We start from the raw sequence: 23,803 nt of genomic DNA, 5'->3' as shown, positions 1-23,803 counted from the left end.
AGACTTTGGAAGGATGTGTGAAAGGTTCATTACAATTAGAGCAGCACAATGTACAGCCTACAAATAGCTCCTGGCTTACACGACACATCGGCGATAAGGGTTGTAAATACTGGCACAGTCATGGAATGCTTATTAAACTCAATGTTCACATATCACAAGATGCTATCATCACTCCATACATTACACAGAAGAGCATGAACACAACTCAGTGTTTGGAGCAGGTAACAATTCAGATTCTGCTCAACTTGAAAATACAGTGATACCATGTAACCCTGGACATCATAGCTCAGACACCTTCAGTCTGTATAGAATCATTATTGTCACTAGTGTCTGGCAACCACACTGAGGGGAGGAAGTCATACTGCAGTTTTATGTAACAGCGTACTTTTTCATTACACTTACAGATTATTCAACTTCATGAAGCTTTCATGAAAATCTCACACTGTAAATATTGTGAAGAGACTTGATTATTTTCAGAATCGTGGAAGATATACTTGCTTTTCAAACCCAACCTGTTAGATTCTTAATAGTGTTTTCAAAAAATTTTTTTTTTTAATTCAAAATTTAAGTTATCAAAACAAAATAACAAACTCCAAACCTAAACAAAAGTTTACAAAAGCTTGCAACAGATGATTAAAGTATCACAAAATCGAGAAGAGGAAATCAGGATATAGGTAAAAATGTTCTCAGACTACTGATATGAGTGAGAACTCACATATATCAGTAACCATGGTAACTTTGATATGCTGGTCCACATCATAATCCATTTGCAATATAGATAAATTATGGAACTTTTAAATAATTACAACTTTCCTTTATAAGTGACATGAAATAGTTAACTTCATTTTCAAACGTTGACACTTCAAAGTTAAGGCAAGATTTTTTAAACGTAGGCAATACTGAACAGCATTAGGCACAATTATGGAACTTCAGCAGTTTGAAAATCATAGAATAAACAAACACATTCATCAAAATATCAGCAACTCTTACTTTGAAAAAGTCTTCTCGCATCTGAGAAGGAATTACTGCTGTTGAACTGACGCATCATGCTATGGTGGTAAGATCAACTCCAGGTTTGATCATGTGACCATGGTATGATGTCGACCAATTCTGCCAGCAGACAGTATAGCAGACGCTTCCCATCTGCTGATGCCAGGAGGTGCTGAAGTGGCAGAATTCGGGACATTGTTGGGTGGCAAGGGATAGAAGGCTTGCACAGTTGCTCTCTTTGTCTTCAGATGGGCTACTCGTTGTTGAGCTTCTATGAACCTCTCATTAGTCTCCTGGAGCAGCCTTGTGCCTAGAGCAGCTCGTGTGGTTGAAGTCTCGCTCTGTCTCATCAGCTGCCGATGTTCCATGAACTTTCTGACCATAGCCTGTTGCTCTCCTTGTTGACACTTCTTGTCCAGGACGAAGGACTTCTTGGACTGAACCAGGTCCTCCACCTTGGCCTGCCTGTCATGACGTAGCAGGGCATTGGACACTGATGTGTGCTGGTTGTTGAACTCTGTCACAAAACCACGGTCGATTTTGTGACTCTTGGCAAAATCAGTTGCCTTGTTCTTTATCTCCTGGCGCTTGTCAAGGTAGTTCAACCTCTGCAGCTCATGCCTTTCTAATGAATCCAACATGCGTACCCTGTCTCTGTCTCTTTTCTTCAATGCCTGGTTCCTCTTTTCCTCGTGATACATATTTATCCTGTCTCTTGCGCGCATTCGTTCTTCACGCATGTTTAAGATAAACTCCATCTTTGCAGCAGCTTTTTCTGCCTTCTCACGATCCTTGTACGCTTTCTGCACAGCAAACAGACATGACAGTCCCATAGTGCCATGGACTCTTGCAAATATTCTTTGATCTGTTGTGGTGTGTTTGGGCAACACTATTCTGGGGAGAGGAGCGTCCATGATCTTGCGGTGATGTTCAGCTTCTGCCTCACGAATCTGCCTCCCAGCTTCCTTTCTCTCTAGGATCATTTCCGTAGTTGTGTCCACCAGGTGAAAGTTTGGCCGCTTGCCACGGAGACGGTAATGGGTGATTGGAGAGTCATCCTCCCCCACTTCTACCTGATCCTCCTCCTCTGCTGTCTCAACCATGGGGCCAAAGAACTGCTTGACACTTTTCACCTTCCTTGGCTTGTCCTGTTTCTTCTTCCTTCTTGGTCTGCGGACAGATTCTGTATAAGTGCTTCTGTCATGGCCATCCATTGAGAAGATGGTTTCTATGGCAACTGCATCTTCCTGCAGACTCTGGAATGTCCCACTTTGGAGTTTAGCAAGGTTAATGACAATGTTTGTCTTCTTGTGAGGAGACTCTGTCATGTTTCCCAGTCCAGCAGCTGACGCCTCCCCTTGGTCATCAAGACTCTGCAAGTGTACTACCACTATTATAGCAACAGATTATTTTCAACTTCAAGACAATTTAGGATATTATTCAGCAGGTTACATTGCTTAAAATAACTACTGTTGGTTCTCTATTTATTTTTGAGGTCAGCTAATATTTGATAAATGGAAATTGCTCTGGTGCATTCTGAGTTTCACTGCCATAAACATTTGATCCGCAGTATGCACATTTGAACTGCATTATGCACATCTGAACAGCTTTAATACCTGAACTGCATTTTTCTAATATTACAGGAGCAGGTACAGCTTGAATGAGGGGGGAGCACAGTTCATTCTTGGCCATTGTCATGAGTTCCAACTGTCATTTAAAAAACTTTCAGGACAAAAGGGGTGGGGGTTGCACACCCTTCTTTATGCACTTATGTAGTAGTATCAGCTACAAGAGTCTGATTCCAAACAGAATTGTAATAGTACAGTTCTCAAAGTCACCAATATTTTATGATATATCATTATCCTAGAGCCCGGAGTCAGGGTAAGTGGTAAGAACATATGTAATATAGGAAAGACATACCCCAACAACTGACTGGTGGGGGAATGAGGCTACTGTGGTTTCGCTGTGTATGTTGGATCCTGGCCGGCGATGTTTCATATAGGTATCATAGTCCATAGATATCCCATCAGGCCCCAGGTCCTGCAAGCTCCGTGCAGCATTGTTCATGGGTGTAGATGGCGGAGGTGGGAGGAGCTCGGAGGATGTAGCTTGCATGCCCTTCTTGATGTGACGCTGAATACCAAGACTGTGTCTGAAGAAGGCATGTGAGTGAGTGAGTGAGTGAGTGAGTGAGTGAGTGAGTGAGTGTGTGAGTGAGTGAGTGAGTGAGTGAGTGAGTGAGTGAGTGAGTGAGTGAGTGAGTGAGTGAGTGAGTGGTCGAGCGAGCGAGCGAATGTTGATAAATGCTGCAGTCAGCAATATTCCAGGCATTTAATCTATGTTATCAGTTGTCACATTATACAATAACGGACGTTATGTGATCTCAGCACCTGTTGTAACATTCCCCCAAAAGGTTCTCCTTCATAACGTTTGGTACTAAACAGACATAAAGTTCATACCTGATGACAAGATGCAGGTATTTGTTGTGGAGACTGGGGAGTGTCATACCACCACACCAGCAAAGGAACTTAGAACCAATGACCATACCCCGATTTCTCGAAACAAACTTAACTAGATTTAAGTGTGATTTTTAACCAAATTTGAGAAAATGCCAGAAATGCATATCCTAGAATGAACTGAAATAAATATCAAAGTTTAAGATGGATGGTGGATAGATTTCTTAAGTTGTTAAGGCTTTTTTATTTAAAAATGCAGTTGAGTTAATATTTCAACTGTTTCAAATTGTAAAACTTAGTTTGAAACTTGAGTAAAAACTTAAGTTAGTTTCGAGAAATCGGAGCCATTGACATTACTCTCTACTTGCCGCATGTGTAGGTCAGTGACTGACAAAAATTAGGGATCAGAATGACAAAAGAGGAATCAAAATCAGTACAAGTTCCTGTTTGAACAAATGGTTATGGGAAACTAAACCACATGAATGTGAACAGTTCTTCAGTCATATCTACCTTAATTTTAGAAAGATTATGTTACCACTTGATTGAAATTAGGACCAAAATAATTTGGGATAATCTGGGATTGGGAAAGAGAACTTTTGACATTGGGCCATTTTCAAGATTATTAGCCACATCCTGAATTTTGAATGGGCCACGGCCCTTGTATCAATAGTAAACTTCAAAATTTTAATGGGCCATTTTTCATTCTAATGTGTAAAATGGCAAATGACCCCTGCCTTTCCCAATCCCTTAATAATACAAATTTTATTTGCCGACCTTTCAGACCATATAATCTGACATTATAACAGACACTGATATAACATATTAAAGGCCATAGTTTCTTACTGAGTGTATCTTAGGCACACCTTGATGATGACAAATGTGTGAATATTGTTAAACAAAAAGAATAAGATAAAAGCAGTGGATGGAACTAGATTCATTCATAATTGTGACTATAGAACTTTGTAGACATTTGCACATGCTGTGAATAACCTCATACATCTCAGTGTTAAGAAAGAAGTATGTCCAGTTTGAACCAACAATGGTCACCTTTTCCGTGAGATGTATCCGCGGTAGTAACGCTGTATGATGAGGACGGGGGAGCGGTGGGCCTGGATGACATTGATGCGAGCCTCAATGTGCTGCATCAACCACACCTCATCCTCATACGTGTTTTCCTGCAACATCACCAACACAAAATGAGTTACAGTAAGTAAACAACATGTCATGGCAAAACCAAGACCATTTTACTGGAAACCTCTTTACCTCTGAACCACCTTCTGCTTAATTCTAGAAGAATTTAAAATAAAACTCAGATTGACCATCTGAGAGAATGAATGTGTGAGTTAACATTTATTGTCACATCAGCAGTGTGTCTGCCATATTGTGACAAGTGTGAGTAAGTGAGTTTTACACCAGTTTTAGCAATATTCCAGCAAATATCACTGGGGGACACCAGAAATGGGCTACACACACTGTACCCATGTGGGGAATCAAACCTGTGTCTTCAGCATCAAAAGTGAACTCTTTTTAACTACTAGGCTACCCCACCACCACGCATGTGAACCACTGAGACGTTGCCAAGCGTGATAGAAAGGCATGAATAAGCTACCTCTAAAATAACACATGGTCAGCAAATCTATGGAGGCCTAGGTATTTCTGAAGCAGCAGTAAAATATTACCTAGTATCTGAGAGAGTGTAATCAAAAACTCCTAAAACAAAATACTACTGAACACTGAAATCCTAAGAATCTGGAACCTGTATGAACATCCTGCATTCTGTTTGCAAAAATAAAAAAGGATGTTATCAGTGAATAAACACATGCAAATCCTGCCCTTTTCACTGAAACCAGTACACCCGGGTTTACAATTTCATAGTGTATAAACATTACTGAACATTACAGCATAACTTCTTTACCTTCATGATGATACTCATGTTCATTATAAATAGTGGAATCACTAAATGGTAAACCAGACTAACTGTACATCATACGTAACCAATTTCTGAAAATGAGACAGGTTTTTGTAAGACCTCTAACCAATATAATTTTGATAATTTTGAGTTGTTTGTTTATGTTAACCACAACTTATCACTTCAATGTTTATCTAAAGTTCATTAAGGTACGCGAGTGCAAGGGAATTCCCTCGCTGTGTAAAGGTATTTCCTGACTTTTGAGTCCGAAAGTAGTCCAGTTCAGTGGGCATGGTTTATTGTTTTAGTTTCTTTGAGAAATGAAATCAAAAGAAATGTTCCCAGTTAACCAATCAGATCACCAGAATTGTAATGAACACGATAAAAATTTAATTATTAATTGGTAAACCAGACTAACTGTACATAATATGTAACCAATTCCTGAAAATGAGACAGGTTTTTGTAAGACCTGAGTAACCAATCTAGGTTTATTGACCAACAATTGGTTGGTCAAAATAAAATTTCAATGTAATCAGTGGCACAGTGATCATTCAAGTGTGTTTATAATAATCCTATTAACATAAAGAAGACACAAAGCAACAGATTTTACGGTGTCTACATTAGTATTCTTGAAAACATTTGTTGAAATATACCTCTCTCTTAGTTGTGAATAGCATTTACAAATGAACAGCACAATGAATTCATCTTCAATACAGGTCACACCTTTAGATTTACAATTACTTCATTAAGTATCATCTGGAAGCTGGCAGGATGAGACATTTTGGTGTACATGCTAACACCATTATCAAGAAAGTTCCACTGAATTGTAACTTTTATGACGCAATATGACTCAATTGACGTTAATATTTGATACAGATTGGAACTGATGCATATAAACAGAAAATACATAACTAAATACTTCACCAGTATTTCAGAGGTGTTATATACATTATGTGTCAACATCACCAATAGAATGCAATCAACATCTTTGGACTGGGATCCACAGGAGATAAAATATATCACTGCGTGAGTGAATATGGTTTTTAGAAATATTCCAGAAATTTATTCCAGCAATATTCCAGCAATATTCCAGCAATATCCTTAGGACATCAGAAATGGGGTTCACACACTGTACCATTGTGGGGAATCAAATCTGGGTCTTCAGCATGACAAACCACTGCTGCTAAAATATATCAAATACCCCCCAAAATACCACCCAAACACAAATTGTAAACCAAAAGTCACTGTGTTCTGTAATCTGATTGGTTGAAAAACATGATCATATGGTATTAGATTCCCGGAAACTGCAAGACTATTTACTGCGTACTGACACGTAGAAACCTCGCAAACAATTGTTTTGTTGCGTCATCAACAGTGGTGACGTCATTCAAATCATATTGTGACGTAAAGTTAGAATGACGTCACAAATGAGCAACTCCAGATGCTACCATGGGAACCAGCTGAAACGGCCAGCTGATGACACTTCACTGCTGTACTTGTTCTCGATGTCAACAAGTGGAGACAGTAAAACCCCTTTGGTTTACTTTTGTGTTTACAATGTCGATAAACATCATGTGTTGGCCAATTTCCGGGTGTTATTGAGTATTTGAAGCACGGGAATATTTCATTTGAAACCTCCGGCTGATGCCGTCGTTTCCAAATGCATTCCCGTGCTTCAAATACTCAATAACACCCGGAAATTGGCCAACACATGATGTTTATCTCCTAAATGAATGATGAGTTAGTAAATATTCATCGGCTAAAACAATAATCTGGTTTTGATTCACATGGAAAATCCTACCTCCATTCCCGGGAGACACAGCTCGATGTACAAGGATGGATGCATTGTGGCAAACATCCCCCCGAAGTTGGAATCCTCAATGATCTCTTCATCAGACACAACATGGTGGTCGAGGACGCGCAGGGTCCACACAGAGTTGACTACATGATGTCGATAGTTCTTGCGGAGACTGAGAGGAGTGTCATACAGGGTCAAGGCAATCAGACAAGGACAGGTCCCCAGGCTGTGAATTGTTTCAAACTTGCCTACTGGGTTGTCATGGAGATGCAGGAATTTTAGTCTGCGAAAGCCAGACCAGAATGCCATTCCAGGTATACTAGACAGCTGAAATAGTTAATAAGAATTCATGAAAGTGTTAAACACAGGCAGATGCTTTGATGTGTGCAGTGGTGCACACATCAAAATATAATGAAGAAAGAAGGTGTAATACATAATCCATTATCCGTAACGAATAATGCTTTTCCTTCAACACGCTTAATGAAGAAACAGAATCTCATGTCTTGTCAAATATCTTTGTTGACAGTATTATTAATTAAACACCAAAAATGTCTGTGAATTATGAATGAAACTGAGTCTTAAAAGGCCTGGTCTAATGGTGTTACTAAACATAAATTCTGTACTATTAAACAAAAATTACACATTCAAACCTGGTTGCTATGGAGATCCAGCTTGACAAGTTGACGACATCCAACTAGGGGATCTATCTTGGAGAGGAAGTTGTTGCTAAGGTTACATATCTGGAGATTCAAACACATGCTGATTTCACCAACTTTCCGCAAATGAAGTCCATTTAACTGCACGAAAAACAGCTGACTCAGCTTCTTAGCCTTCTTGTTAGCAGCTCTGCAATGTTCCAGAATGAACTTCTCCTCGGGCACAATGAAGTATCCATGCCGCTGTGCCTGTCGGATTGCCTCCTCTTCACGTTGTTTGTAGTACTTCTGTAGATGGGAGTTGGGGTCATTCTTGTTGAACTGAATGTCATGCAGGCGTGAGAACCTGGCCCAGTCTGGTATGCTGACCATGATGACTGTTTCTTCAGTCTATGAACTCAGTGGAGCTGTCACCACATAGCTTCTGTACACACACCTGCTTAACCCTTCCAAGGGAGCATCAGGACAGCAGTGGTTACTGTTTTATCTGAAAAATAATGATTCTTTCAATGAATGAATCATACGAGTTGTCCATCTACCCTCCCCTATCTCAAGTGGTGTACCAGGGACTAGACAATAAGGTATTCCTTGAATCTGACCAAATTTCTATTTAAACATCATGAATCTGCCTCTTTTATACATAATTCACACTTTGATCCATAACCTCAATTTGTCTCTGACCACCTATGTGGTGTAGTGGTTAGAACGTCCACCCAGAGAGTGGAAGGTCATGAGTTCGATCCCCAGCCCGATGATGTCATACCAAAAGATGTTAAAACATGGTACTTGTTGCTCCCTGTCTGGCACTCAGCATTAGTGAGTACAACAGTACTGGTTGGCTCTGTGTCCGTATAATGTGTCTGAGTGAGGTATTCATGCTTAACTGTGGCACAGTCTCTCAGTAAGACATTAACACAGCTTAAGTCTGGGCTAGCAGCCACATGCACGCACACATGCATGTCATCATATGAGTGAAATATTCCAAAGTACAACATTGAAGCCTATTTCACCTCACCATTTGTCTCTAACATTTGGCTATGAAAAGCTATCTTGTGTCCCCTCTGTTGTGAAACACACAACTAATGTGCAAATTGTTAGACAGACATGTTACCTGATCTCACATACCTCCAACTTGAGCGTTCCATTGTTGCACACATAAAAAAAGCCTTTTACATAAACATACATTTGTTCAGTAAACAGTTCTTGTCCTACCTTGGTAATCTGCCAACCATGATAAGCCAAAAACCTATATGACCATCACAACACACACATGAACATATAGCTGCTCACTAAATACTTAAATTGACTTGGCAATACATCAACCGCAGCAAGCCACAGCAAACCTGTCAACATATATCAGCTCAGGAAACAATTCTAAACCTGACTTGGTAAGCGTCCAAGTTGAACCTAAGCCTCTCACAGTGTAAACTGATTATTTACCATACACATTAACACACAGTAAGGTCTCCATCTCACAAGGGTCTGATCTAAATGCTTAGGTAAACAGGAGAAAGTGTTCCGTATAGAAAAGCCAAGCTTGTAATCTGATGTCTGTTTATCTCTGAATAATGCTACAGTCTGCACGGGGGACTGGTGCTTACATGATTGGTCCAACCCTGGGTTGCTGGGAACAGAGTCCAAGGGATGAATCACCCACTGATTACTTGTCTCATGATCTATGCTGTTACCACTTAGTATCTATAACATAAGTAAGTCCATTTAATTAATCTCAGTATTTGTTCATTTCACTGACTATTTACAATTTGTGAGTTATTATCAGACTTGCATGTTATTTTATGCCACAGCCAACAGTCTTCTAACAATATCAATTTCGACTGTAAATATATACCCAAACCAGTGGTTGATATTATGTGTACCATTCAGTGACACCAGGATACAGCATCACAATCAACAAAGTCATAGTAGTGAATTTGGGGTGTGAGTGGGTGAGATTATGTCTTGGTATGTCCACTTTATGGGAAAGGAAATTCCCCATTGATATAGATTATAGAAAATTACACCATTGGTGAAATCCATAAGCATCAGTGTATGGTTGTACCAGGGATTCAAGTCCTTGATCATAGGTGTAAAGAACACCAAAGGGAGGCAACACTGAGAATTGTGGAATTATTGATAAACTGTTCCCCTACATGTTGAGATCAAAAAGAATTGCTTCAATGGAATGAAAAAAGTGACAAATTCAAACTGTTTCAGTTACTATCTAACTCTAAGTTTACTGACTGGAAGAAGAAGCTGTCTATGTCTAACTGTCAGTAATGTCTCATTCTGTTTTAACAGATCAATTTAATGAATTCAATTATGATAGATGGTTAAAAAGATACACTGTGACACGGTAATTAATATAAACATATTATTACGTAATTTTCTTATTCTGATTATCATGATTAAGGACTGGTTTTGTCTTGAACATACAGTGATTAGGTGAAGTGAGGTTTATAATTATTATTATAATCTCATCGCATTTATGTACTTAGCTAAAATGTCCTTGTTTCATCTCTATTAATGCAGACAATGGGCCACCTTTTAACACCTCCTTGTATCACACATCCATTACCTGCAGCTTTTCAGCCTGCCCCATACAGAACATCCAGGATTGGTTAAACTTGTCTTGTCTACATTTTATGTTAGTATAATATATCAATATTATTTTAAAGTAGACCATTTCAGTCTGATACTGTAAATGCTTACCAGCAAGGTGACTTTACAGAGGGTACAGATTTGTAATTTGAAAGCGGAATTAAAATATTTGGAACACTTTACTTAAACTGGTACCATTGTTTTAGCTATGGTTGTTGTATACAGGAGTCTAACCCTTACCCTAGATTGCCCTGCTAACCCTAACCTTCCTTCCAATTGCACAGAAAATATGCTTAGTGGTACCAGTGTATGTAACCATATCCAAACATTTTAGCGCTTCTGTTGTATAAAATATTTTCTGCTGTTAAAGTATGACTGTTTTAGGGCAGAAATATCATCACATTTAATGTTGTATTATTTTTAAAGCACCAAAGAGGAACCAGGTTTGCTACCCCTATTTGCATTATTACAACACAATCTGATTAAGCACATGAGCAGTATCATTAGTTCAGTGTTTGTGTGTAGACACCCAAAATTCAAAAGAATTACTAAACATGCCGGAACATTAACAGTGATTCAGGTAGTGATTATATTTTGTTTTCTTAGTTTGAAGTAGTTTAAAGTGTGAATAATATATTCTGCTAACAGAGCAAATACGCTTACCTACCTTACAATTAATGAGAATTGTATGGTTACGTCTCGGGCCCTACGTCTCTAAGGGGGCACTGAACCTTTTTATCCTATTCATATAGATAAATCAACAATTCCAATGACTTAACTTTATAAGTCATATTTGATAGGACTACAACGTGCAGATACCGCACATGTCAAAATAAAGCAATGAAATGACAACAATAAAAAGTAACCTTTTTTTACTTACTTTGTGATCATAGTATCCATTTAGAAAGACGCCATTTTGTAAACGTTGCCATTGACAGCGGAAGCGGAAATTATCAAAGGGGAGTAATAACGTAAACAAAATGTCGAGCGCTTGGAGGATAATGCCATGTGCTCTGTCGGAACTTCGCCTTGACCTTACTCTAAAATGCGGTCAGTCTTTCAGGTTGGTTGGTTGGTTGGTTGTCGTTAAAAGTGTATTTAACCAAGTAAATAACACATTCATCCTTTCATTGCTTGCTGTCGTATCGGAATAAGCCAGGTACGATAGGACATCGTTATTGTTATCGTGAATCATGATGAGAATGAAAGCCAGGTGTACATAATTCATGTCATGAATTTGAATTGAGGGGCATATATCCTCAGTTCATATCTCAGTTTTTAAACAAACCACATATGGGAACACTTCCAACCGTATCCCCCTTAATTAAAACGACGAGGAAGTATTCCTTTGAGAGGCATTTTTAGAAGTTGGATATGCCTTTCAATTTCAGTATGTTCAAATACAATGAAGGAAACATGTTAAAGGGGCACTGATGCGGAGCGAATAATGTTTCTCGCCAACGGTCTAATTTACGGAACCAAACTGCAGATTGGTCAGCGCCCGCTCCTTCGACCGTGACGGACAAAGGAACTGGGCTCCTGTCCATATTAGCAGAATTTCTTCACCCAAAAGGGTCAGGAGGCCGGATGCCCATCATATGCCATTATTTAAAAATATCCATGGCATTCCTTGTCTGATCGTTACAAAATATCCCAGCAGTGTAGTTTTTTTCGGATACTTGGATGGTATAGTTACTCAATTTGATCCTATTTCTCTGTTTTTAACCTCGATATTTAATCAATTTGTTACATGAAAATATGATGTCTACAGGCACGTAGCAAGCCATTTGTTTCACTCCGGAAGATTGCAAAGCTTCATATTTAGGTAATTTTGAGTGTTGGTTCAGCTGTGATAGCAAATATCATACGTAAATTTTGATAGCTATGGTAGCTACAATGGTTTATTACTTATGATAATAAAAACACACAGTTGATTTATTTGAATTCGTAAACAATAAACGACGACTTTGCCTTTGGTAGAGAAATCTGAAAATTTTCTTACGTAAAAAAAACCCCCCTTATTTCACCTATTTACCCAAGTACACAGCAAATGCCTGTATGTATTACTTATGTAACGAAATTCCGTTGGTATCCTCAAAACAGTTTTGGCCCGTAAGTGTTTTCAGGCTGCATGCGACACAGAGATTACATCTTCCTTGCTGTAACTCGCGTTTGATGGTGTAAACCCACACGTGTTATTTGTCATCATTCTCCGGATGGTCAATTAATGAATTTATAACAGGTATAATTAGTAGTAACACCACTGCGGTTACTCAACAAAGGTTCCCATTTGGCATTTCTCCTGTCTGGAGTAAATACTCAACATTATGAATTAAAGTCTGTAATGGCAAATGTATTGTATGTTATGTAATATGTGCATGTAAGTGATTTCTTTTACGTGGATATTGATGGATACATTCCTGAGCAAGGTAGTAGCCTGACATTGTTGCTATAAAATTAGTCTGTTTTACATTCATTATTTGCATTTTGTTTTAATCTATTTGTTGTAGCATTCAGCAGAATCGATATGACAGAAAACACACACTAGATCGCGTATGTGTGTGAAATAGGATCCACATTGGCAATCTATACAATGTATAAATGTTGCTGTTATGTTAGAAATTTACTATGAATATAAGCAGACCGTGTGTTCTTTTACTAATTTTCAAAATCATACAAATACGACAATAAACTAATTAGGGTTATGAGACAAAATATAGAGACGTACATTGGCTTCGGTATTTTCCCGTCCTAATAGTTTTTTACCATTTCTACCACTGGCAGATGATTAATCTTCAAAGTGTTTCATTTGTTTTCATAATACATTTGTAATGAAGTAAAAATGACTTCACCTCAGTTGATCTGTCTATAATTAAACTATCAGTTGCACATACGGACTGCGCAGCAGAGGTCACGAACCAGTCATGAATTCTGGGATATCATCCGGGTACTCACTGGAGAAAAACAATAACAAAAGTTTACACCAGTCCACGGAAATTGCTCCGCATCAGTGCCCCTTTAACTAATACTTAGCAGATGAGAAAGGTAAGACTTCCGCCCGTATCTTCCCGAAATTTCGACAGTGAGGAAAAATGTCTTTGAGGGACATTTTTATAAGCTGGATATGTCTTTCAGTATGTTAATATACAATTAAATAGACGTTACAACTCATTGTTATCAGGTGAGGAATATATTATGTTGTAGAGATATGATTTGACAAGAATAAAAATTAAGACAGGATTCGGAAGGAAGTCTTTCCATGAGAAATATATATTCTGGTGTTATATGATGTGGCAGGAATGAAGGTTAAGAGGGGATTCGGGCAGAACTCTTTCCAGGGCAGCATCCAGTCTGTCACACTTTTTAGCATGAAAATTTAACAGCCTCACTAATATCTTGAACAGTCGTGTTGATGGTCCCTTTCGTGGATGATTTCAATGTTTCACATTTTCATGTAACAACATGCACATAATTGCGCACAATAAAAACACAACTGCAACTCTGCCTGAACAAAATCCAAAAGTGGGCTAATGACACAAGGGTTAGGGAACCTTTACAGTCCTTAGGGTTAGGGTTTGGGGTTAGGGAACTTTTACAATCCTTAGGGTTAGGGATTAGGGTTAGGGAACCTGTACGAACCATAGGGTTAGGGTATAGCACCTTTTCTGGTCCTTTCTGATTCCATAGGGTTAGGGGCCCTTTCCAGTGCATACTTAGGGTTAGACCTTCCTCATGGCAGTGTTATCCTATTATTATTCAGTTGAAACATATTTCGATTTGCCTGGAACTTGCCTGTACAGTCCAAGAAATAATGGTGAAGACAAACGAATGGGAAGGGCATGACAGAGTGAGGTGCAGTGGTTTGTTTACATTTTTTGTACTTCTGCCTCACTTCTGTGCAAATGGCCTGTTAAGCAAGCATACATCAACTGTGATGCTGCTCATGGTCCTGATAGAACATCCACTAATTATGTCACAAATTAACAAAGTCAGTTGAGCCCAGTTGAGCCTGAAAAAGTGCACCCAGTTAAGTGCGTCATTCAGGAACGTCGCTCAGTTTATTGGTTTTGTGACCTGGAGTAGGGGCCTCTGTCATGGACAGTTGTCACACTCTAGCACCCAACTGGGGCTTCTTTAGAGGCAAACAACTGTCTCTGATCCGTGGGATTGAATACATATAAACTGCAAAGGGCCCCTGGTGAATAGAGAGATTGCAAACCTGATGAAAATCTAGACTTGGGATATATTGTGTTACAACAAAATTCATTCGGAAGAGGAGAAAATATTATGATTCAAGGACTATGTGAGTACTTAGTCAAAATGCCACCTCAGCATAACATGAATGTCCGAAGCTGAATTTAAAATGACACCCTCTTTTCATTATGTTGATAGTAACAATTAGATAAATTTCTGTGATAAAATGTATGTGTTATTGACAATCAGTGTCAGTGATCAACGTGCTGTAGAACCTCATTCATCATGTAAAGACAATACAAAGCAAACTGTGTTGTTTGTTTCTTAAGACAAAAAAACCCAACTGATTCACATATGCTGTGGGCAAGGTTCCATTTTAGCTTGTAGGTGCAGTTTTCACTTGATTTGTTTTGATGATGAGAGCCATATAGCATTTGATTATCAAAGACAGCACTCACAAACTCTGTTTTAATCGGTGGAGATAGGTCAGCAGGTAGCATTTGGCAACAAGAAGTCAAGGACCATGTGTACATAAACAAATGTATATGTAGATGGCTATTAGTGAGTGAGTCTTGGACCTATGTATTTTCTGCAATACAAGTCCATGTACAGTTTGCTCCCTTGATTAACACCCTGTATCTATTGATGATTATTGCAGGTGGAAGGAGGTGACCCCAGGTGTGTGGACAGGGGTGATTGGAAGCCAGGTATGGAGGCTGAAGCAGGATGCATCAAACATTTATTACCAGGTGTTCCCTCGACAAATCCAACCCGATGCATTCAAATCTGATCAAAGCCTCCAAACACAGATAAAATCAGAATCTAGAAGGAGCTTCCACCTTACTGAAAAGTCAGATCTACCAAGTATCAAAGTGGAATGCCCTGGTGAAATGGGTGACAGTGATGGGAATATAAGTCTAAATACTAACAATACACATAAAGTTAAAGTGAAGGAAGAACTGTTTTTCAGCCCCGAGAATGTTTATGAAAGTGTTCTTCGTGATTATTTTCAATTGAGTGTCAACCTTGGCAAACTTTACAAGTCATGGTCAGCAGCTGATCACAATTTCAAAAAAATTTCATCTTCTTTTCAAGGAATCCGAATGTTACGTCAAGATCCAGTAGAAAATTTGTTCTCCTTTATCTGTTCCTCCAACAACCATATTAGTCGGAGCAGCTCGATGGTCGAGAAGCTGTGTGATGAGTATGGTAAGGAGATTACAGAGGTTGATGGGAAATCGTATCACTCCTTCCCACAAATTTCAGCACTAGCTGCCTCTGGGGTTGAGGCAAAGTTGCGGGAGCTTGGGTTTGGGTACAGGGCTAAGTACATTAATGTGACAGCAAAGTACATATGTGAAAACCATTCTGAGGAATGGCTCTACTCCCTGAGGAATATGCCATATGAGGATACGAAGAGAGAACTGATGAAGTTGTGTGGCGTTGGAGCCAAGGTGAGACTCAGTGGGTATTAAGTCATTCAAAGGCACCTGCAGTTTCTGTAATGTAACAGAAAATATGTTTGGTCAAAGCTTTAAAAAGAAAACTGTTGTTATTTCAAACATCCAGTTTACCAATTTTTATAAATATCTTTTTGACAAAAATATAAGCAAAGCTTCCCCTGGATTGTCAAACAGACAGATATAAAACACAAAACATTTTAGAGGACCCAGGATATGCATGGTTTTGAAAGCTGAAACAAGATGAATCATTTTGTACACGGAGGCTACAAACTGCATATTTCTGAAATCTGTGTAGTTTGATAAATAGTGTGTACACAACAGACTGCGTAATCTGATTTGTAATTTATGTATTCTGAACATGAGTGAGTGAGTGAGTTTAGTTTTACGCTGCACTCAGCAATATTCCAGCTATATGGCGGCGCTCTGTAAATAATCGAGTCTGGACCAGACAATCCAGTGACCAACAACATGATCATCGATCTGCGCAATTGGGAACCAATGACGTGAGCCTGACCACCCAATCCCATCAGTCACCTCTTATGACAAGCATTGTCGCCTTTTATGGCAAGCATGGGTTGCTGAAGGCTTATTCTACCCCAGGACCTTCCTGGGTCTGGTATGAACATGAAGAATGTCTCTGCAGACAGAGGTATGACATCGTCTGGGTTGTGTGTTTGATGGATTGCATGGGAATTAGAAACCAAATCCACTATTGATTATTGTTAGCCTTGTGGTGAACAATTATCAATTACAGTCAAAATATGTGGGTTTTAAATGTAATCAACAATTTTAAGAGTTTTTCTCCCGGTTTTTCCAGTTAATGTTGTTTATAACTAGCACTGTCATGCAATAAAATGCATGCTTGCAAAAGAAATATTTATCAGTGTATCTCATTATGTTCATGATAGATATAATTTGTAAAATATATTCATGGAAAGGTTACAGAAATTAGTGTTCCCCCTAGGGTTCAGAAAGGACAGGGTAAATTCATGGAAAAGGGCACTTCATAACCTCAAAGGGCATGTTGGTGAGGATTATTGAAAAACAACAAAATGTATAAGAAGTCAAATTGTCTCATAATTTCAATTGTAAAGTTTGTTTTTACTCTTCTCAGTTTGTATTTCAAGATTAGAATGTGAAAAAACATTTCAAATCTTCAAAATACACACTCATCATAGTAAACAACTGCGATTGGGGTGAATAAAAGGGCAGGGCACAAAATAAAAAGGGCAGGGCGGTGCGCCCTCCTAAATGTGCCTACGGGGGAACACTAGAAATATTTATCATAGTGATGAATACGAAACTATGAATACAATGCACATAGCTTTACGCTGTTGAGCAAATGTTCATTTGTGATTATTCATCAGATTTGATTGTTAGTTTAATTCATCAAAGTGTGCTATACAAAAACTGCAATATTCAAATTAATAAAAAATTCAGTGATTATTTTGAAGTCTTCTTTTGATCAATTTTTGATTATTTTTGATCTTTGGAACACCACTAGGTTGCATTCTATACATGTCGGATATCTATTTTCGTCGTATTTTCTATAGGTTGTGGACTACTTGTCTGATGTCTTACAGTTACATGTCTTATCTCTTGTGTAGGTTGCAGACTACTTATGTCTCTGAAGGGTTTTACCTTGTCTCAAAAACATTAGGTTTCCAGTGACCCATAAATATTATTTCTAAGGGTCCTTGCAGGCAGAACAAGGCTCCTATGAAGTAACACTGCAGAGAACAGTACCTTTGAATAATTTCTTGAGATCCTGGAATGAATCATTGATCATGGGTATGAAACGATGCTTGTAACTGCTCAGAAAGAAACAGCCAACGACTTTACAAAGTCATAGATGTGTTATGGGTACAATAAATAATGTAGTGCATTCTTCTCGATGATGTGGATGCAGTGATGCAGTGAACTTTTTTGCTTCATCCGTTTTCTACATTTGTGTGTATGCACATTTTTGCATCATTTTGTGCCATTTTGCTCATTAGAATAATAAATGGTCCATTGAAATTTTGAAGTTTACTATTGATACAAGGGCAGTGTCCCATGCTAAATTCAGAAAATGGCTAATAATCCTGAAAATGACCCATTGTCAAACTTCTCTTTCCCAGTCTCTGCATATCAGATGTATTTTAGGCAACGGGCTATGTATGTCTGATGTATATGATTGTTGTATGCATTTTAGGTTGTGTACAGCATATGTCTGATGTCCATGCATGCCATGTGTATTGTAGGTGGCGGACTGGATATATTTGATATGCATCTACTTCATATGTATTTTCATTTACGGACTACATATATCTGATGTCCATGTATGTATGTATTTTGTATGTATGTAGGTTAGGTACTATGTATGTCTGATGTATGTTGTTTATTCTTAGGTTGCTGATGGTGTGTGTCTGATGTCCATATGTTGTATGTAATTTAGGTTGAGTAGTATGTATGTCTGATGACTATGCATGTCATATGTTTTTTAGGTTGCTGATTGTGTGTGTCTGATGTCCATGGACAAGCCAGGATCAATCCCTGTAGATACGCATGTGTGGCACATCGCAGCTCGACACTACATCCCGAAACTACAGCACAGCAAGTCGCTGACAGACAAACTCTACAAGGAAATAGGTAACCCTACACACACATCATTTGATGGATTTATTGGTTTTGACTTATTCTTATGTAAACACATAAAAGATGGGTAAACAAACCAGAAATATATAGTGCTCGTAGGGATTATGATGAAGGTTTATGATTTACATGCATAATGTCAGATTGCTTTTGCATGAGATCATTAATGTACTAGGCACAAAAAATATAGGAACCCCTTGACTTAATTTAATCAGAACAACTGTATGGTAAGTATGTCAGCTATACTTAGTAAAAAGTGTCTCCACCATGAGCAGCAATACACTCGTGACACCTTGCAGGCATGCTGGCCACCTACCAAAAAATTGTCCGACACACTCAGCACCCTAACACATCCCACAGATGTTCGATAGGGGATAGATCTGGTGATTTTGCTCCCCAGACTAAAGTTGTAACACCTTATTGTTGCAAGAAGTTCATGGGGACGTGAAACACAAAGCTCCAACCCTGCCCTTTGAGCCATTGGAATCACATGTGGCTGTTCTGTTTCGTCCATATACCACTGGACTGTCGAATTACCCTGTACAAGAATCAAATCACTCCTCCTATTGAAAGAAATCCCTCTCCAGACCATGATAGAGTCACTTCCATAAGAATCGTGTTCCTGTGCCTTGTCTCTTGTATAATGCTGTCCTCGGCGTCACCACACAAACAGTTGTTCATCCATGAATCACAAACAAAAGCGAGATTCATCACAAAATATCACATAACGGCATTGCTGGTTACCCCACCTCTGACATTGCTTATCCCACTGATACCGAAAATGTCTGTGGTTAGCTGTCATCGTCACGCTTTTGAATGGGTGTCTTGACTTCAGCCCTCTCGTGTTGAACCTATTTCATACAGCAGAGTTCAAAATCCAAATTCCTGTCACTCTGAAGAATTGCATCTTTAAATCTGGGGCTGTGACAAATAAGTTCCTCAGAGCTACAGTTTTCAGGAAGTTGTCTTGTCAAGGGGTGGTTTTAGGGCATGTTCCTTTGCTCCTCATTTAACGCCCCCTGTCTGACGGTAACTGCTGATGTGACAGGAAATGATGCTTTTGGCCTTCCTGAAAAATTGGGCAACACTATTCCGAGATTGTCCATCCTCTATAATGACAATGACTGGCCATTTCTGTGCATTTTCAGGTACTGTTGAGGTGGCATTTTCACAAGAGATTGTGGGACACGCTTACTGTCAGTTTTATAGCCTAGAATGCATGTGTGCTGCATGATTCATGAGTATCATGTAAAGGTAACATGGTGCTGACTGTGCTGTCGGTTGTTTATATTGTGTCCAGATCTTCAGTTTTGATTCAGCTGGCATTTCTTTCACAGGCGACTCCTTCAGGGCTCTGTGGGGAGAGTATGCTGGCTGGGCACACTCGGTAAGTTCACCATGGTTACAGGGGACTTTTTCGGGGCTGTGTGAGGAAAGGATGTGGCTGTGCACACTCAGTAAATTCACCATGGTTACAGGGGACTACTTCAGGGCTGTGTGGGGAGAGGATGTGGCTGGGCATACTAGGTAAATTCACCATGGTTACAGGGGACTTCTTCAGGGCTCTGATAGGAGGAGGTTATTTTAGTTCTTAGCTTTCTCACAACAATATCCATGCTATATTATGTTCCTACATTTCTTAGAACAATACCCATGCTTGATTCTGTTTGTAGATTTCTTAGAACCTTGGGCAAGCTTGATTCTGTTTCTAGATTTCTCGGATCCATGGACAGGCTTGATTCTGTTTCTAGATGTCTTGGAATCATGCCCATTTTTTATTGTTTCTAGAATTCTTAGAACCATACTCATGCTTGTGGGTTTTTTTATATCAAATGTCTGCATTACGTTAGGCATCCTTGAAGCTGACACACCATGATTCTAACCAGGAATAATGTTCTAAGCAGCATTGAACCCAACTCACTCACTGACTATCTGTGTGTACAGGTGCTGTTTGCTGCAGATCTGAAGCACTTTAAGGATGTCAGCAAGACTGAGGTGAGTTTGTTAAGCAACTATAGTGACAGTGACACTTTAAGGAGTGAATACTTGAGATACTGACATCTGTCTTTCTTTCTTTGCTGTTCAACACCACACTCAGCAGATTTCCCGGTGATGTTCCTAAAATTGAGTGTGGAGCAGACAATCCAGTGATTAAGATTATGAACATCAGTCTACTCATCAGGATCAATGACATGCATCAACCAAGTCAGCAAGCTTGAACACTTGATCCTATTGGTCCTTCACAAAACAATCATGTCTTGCTGATAACCAAGTCTAGCCTGGATCTTCACAGGTGTATCAACATGGCATACGTGAAGACTATCAGAGGAGTTGCCTTGGAATCTCATGTTGGGGAATGAAAACTGTGAAACATGGACAGTCATAAAACATTCCCATCATTTGAAGACTTGAGAAACATTTATGTTTAAGCAGCTAGCACAATCCATAATGACAAGGCTTCAGGGATGTTAGAATATCCACATTGATTATCATATACAGAGAGAAAAAAATAAGGGATCACTTGACAGCACAAGTGTTCCTTTATTTTTCGCCAGTTTTGTTCATGCAAAGCTTGTGAAGGAACTGGGCAAAATAATAAAGGAACACTTGCCCTTTCATGTGATCCCTTATTTTTTCCCCTCAGTATATCAAGACTGTGCCAACTCTAACCAGTGCCCTGCAGCCTATGCTAGGGGAAAGATGCATCAGGTTGTCAGTGTTGCTGACTTGATTGATTGTGGTCCGCTCATCATGCTGAAGACCCAGGTTCAATTTCTCTAATGGGTACAATGTGTGAAGTCCATTTCTAGTGTTCACTGATATGAAATTTCTAGATTTTGGCTAAAAGCAGCGTAAAACCCAACTCACTCACTGATTGATTGTGTTTCGTCGAAAACTGATCTGAATCTGAATATTACTCAGATCAGTCACTGAATTGTCTGATCCAACTTCAGTCATTATAGGCCAAGGTCATACAGTCCCTAAATATGATGCTATATAGCTGGAATATTGCTGAGTGTGACGTAAACTAAATTCATTCACTCAGTCATTAGTTAGCTTATGCTATGTATCCACACGGTTTAGGGATGCTTGTTTTGGGGAGTTTTATGGCTCTGTTTTCCTTGACACAGTGATGCTAACATTTGATTTTTGTTTATTTCATTCATGCAGGTAAACAAAAAATCACCAAGTCAACCGAAAAGACCAGCACAGACAAGAACCAACAGCACAACATTAGCTAAACGGTTGAAGAAAACATGACTTCAGACTTCCTAGTTCACCTTGTTCTGGAGATGAATGACCTTCCATCTGTTAGGGATCATTTCAGCCCAGCACATCTTCACTGAGGAACCTGCCTCAACACCTGCAACTGCTCTTCCCATCAGTTGTATCCGATTGAACACCCCCCTCTTTCAACTCCTCTACCTCACTTATGATCCAAGGGGTATATATATCCATGCACTTACCTAGACCTGTGCAGCGTATTCAGATATCGGAGATATATGATGCGAGAAAGATAGTTAGAATCTGGTGCATCAGAAAGGGACAAGTAATGACATCATCTGAATGTTAGGGATGTGAACCATTCGTCACCACTCGCCCCTTTCCGTAACCTCCAAGAAGAGTCATCCCCAACTTGATGATTTTATGTGTGAAAATACAACAAACCAATCAACACATGCATAATGGATGCAGTGCTTTGATTTAAATAATCCCAACTACTTAATCTTTCGTGGCATTATGTTATTGTTTAGAAAATCATGAAAAATATATGTCATCATATTGAAAGTACAAAGAATGTAGCTAACAGAATTGTGCTGTCTAATGTGAAGTTTTTGATAAAAATCATGCCATTTACGGTGAAAGATTCAAATACACACGTTTGTTGAAATAACGGCTGTCACTGGTCCAACTGAGTGTTTTTCTGATGATCTTGAGGGCTTGTTGTTGTGATTGTATGTGCACTTCAAACAGTTTAGGAAATGTAATTATACATTGCTAGGAGTTTTAAAACAATCATATTACATGTATATCCCTATAACTAATCAATGTTAATCTTTACCACTGAGCATATATTACACATCCCTTGAAAAAGTTTAGTCTGACTCTTTTTGGATCAGTCATGTATTTTTCAGGGAATTCATTTAAAATTCCACTTGGGGAATGACAGCAAGGTTAAGTTTGAGCCACATTGTAAAATCATTTTTGAGTTTCTGCTTGGGATTTAATGTAACTTGTTTTTTTAAAAATAAATTTTATTTGCATATTCGATAAAATAAATCTCATTTGTAATTATTAAACCAATTTCAGAGATATAAACTGCATTTGTAGTTTTGTAAACAAGCAAAGCAATCAAGTGATTAATGAACCAAAACACTGAGAGAGACAAAAGGATATATTCAGTTTATTTTAAACTGAGAAGTGTATGTTAATCTTCAGTGACATCTGAAGTGAGGCTTTGTGATTATTTGTTATAATGTGTTGTGTAAACATATTTGAAATATATATACTCACATGCATAAGTGCAGCAAATCAAGTATAAAGTATATAACATTAAATACAAGTAATATAAACAGGTCCAGATAAACATAAAAATTTTGTGAGGACATTTCATTGGCTACCAAGACTGATGACATCATTAAGTTTAGGAAAGGTGAAGGCGATGACAAAACTGGATTTCGCTGGTGTTGAGGGGTAATGTACTGTTCATGCTAGGACGACCACTTCAAGGAAAGTCATGTGGTCCGCATTGCATTGTATCAATGTTTTGGATGGTAAATCGTGGTTACGTTTACATCTAAATGACAGGCAGCATCTTGAGTTTAGCATGATGTTGTTGAACAAAGAGTTATAGACGAAATGTTTTGCACAGTCTTATACCCACAAATGTTGGTGACAATTCGCACTTGTTGGATTTTGTGAGAAATGTTTCCATGACACCCACATGTTCATAGGTACTGTGCATTTTGGTGATTTCTTCTGTTGATGTGTTTTTGCTCAGGCCTTGCAAAACTAAACAAAAATGATTGATAACACCATCAGGCTTTACTAAATGCCACTAACTCATATCGGTTTAGAGTGCCGAGTTTGCTTCCTCTTTGGAT

The 23,803-nt window shown here is 38.8% G+C and overlaps 2 protein-coding genes across 4 annotated transcripts; one reads left to right on the top strand and one right to left on the bottom strand.

Moving 5' to 3' along the window:
• Window positions 1-543: 543 nt before the first annotated feature.
• Window positions 544-11,334, bottom strand: LOC137272308 (leucine-rich repeat and IQ domain-containing protein 3-like). 2 transcript variants are annotated; one of them, XM_067804672.1, is made up of 6 exons: window positions 11,288-11,334; window positions 7,804-8,296; window positions 7,157-7,480; window positions 4,494-4,621; window positions 2,911-3,142; window positions 544-2,363 (listed from the first exon to the last, which is right to left on the bottom strand). In XM_067804672.1, exons 2-6 carry the CDS (start codon window positions 8,179-8,181, stop codon window positions 1,080-1,082), a joined length of 2,346 nt encoding a protein of 781 aa, XP_067660773.1. In that variant the 5' UTR covers window positions 8,182-8,296; window positions 11,288-11,334; the 3' UTR covers window positions 544-1,079. The 2 variants fall into 2 exon arrangements, with proteins under 2 accessions (XP_067660773.1, XP_067660774.1); XM_067804673.1 differs by lacking the exon at window positions 11,288-11,334 and adding an exon at window positions 8,825-8,922.
• Window positions 11,335-11,365: 31 nt separating this feature from the next.
• LOC137272309 (N-glycosylase/DNA lyase-like) lies at window positions 11,366-23,018 on the top strand. 2 transcript variants are annotated; one of them, XM_067804674.1, is made up of 6 exons: window positions 11,366-11,470; window positions 15,260-16,055; window positions 18,551-18,695; window positions 20,036-20,085; window positions 20,643-20,693; window positions 21,870-23,018. In XM_067804674.1, the coding sequence occupies exons 1-6, from the start codon at window positions 11,388-11,390 to the stop codon at window positions 21,957-21,959; spliced, it is 1,215 nt and encodes a 404-aa protein (XP_067660775.1). In that variant the 5' UTR covers window positions 11,366-11,387; the 3' UTR covers window positions 21,960-23,018. The 2 variants fall into 2 exon arrangements, with proteins under 2 accessions (XP_067660775.1, XP_067660776.1); XM_067804675.1 differs by having other exon boundaries at window positions 11,381-11,457; window positions 21,870-22,979.
• The last annotated feature ends 785 nt before the right edge of the window (window positions 23,019-23,803 follow it).

This window comes from Haliotis asinina, chromosome 2, assembly GCF_037392515.1.
Source record: "Haliotis asinina isolate JCU_RB_2024 chromosome 2, JCU_Hal_asi_v2, whole genome shotgun sequence".
Taxonomy (NCBI): domain Eukaryota; kingdom Metazoa; phylum Mollusca; class Gastropoda; order Lepetellida; family Haliotidae; genus Haliotis; species Haliotis asinina.
The sequence above is the reverse complement of the archived record's forward strand: the minus strand, read 5'-3'. Positions and strand labels throughout refer to the sequence as shown.

Bases quoted from the DNA above. Each gene is read 5' to 3' on its own strand.
- LOC137272309 (XM_067804674.1), top strand. From the start codon at position 11,388: ATGTCGAGCGCTTGGAGGATAATGCCATGTGCTCTGTCGGAACTTCGC. The intron at 16,056-18,550 runs GTGAGACTCAGT...TATGTTTTTTAG, and splicing joins TGTGTGGCGTTGGAGCCAAG to GTTGCTGATTGTGTGTGTCT. The intron at 20,086-20,642 runs GTAAGTTCACCA...CTGTGTGTACAG, and splicing joins ATGCTGGCTGGGCACACTCG to GTGCTGTTTGCTGCAGATCT.
- LOC137272308 (XM_067804672.1), bottom strand. From the start codon at position 8,181: ATGGTCAGCATACCAGACTGGGCCAGGTTCTCACGCCTGCATGACATT. The intron at 7,481-7,803 runs GTTTGAATGTGT...TAACTATTTCAG, and splicing joins TGGATCTCCATAGCAACCAG to CTGTCTAGTATACCTGGAAT. The intron at 2,364-2,910 runs GTATGTCTTTCC...GTACACTTGCAG, and splicing joins CCCACCAGTCAGTTGTTGGG to AGTCTTGATGACCAAGGGGA.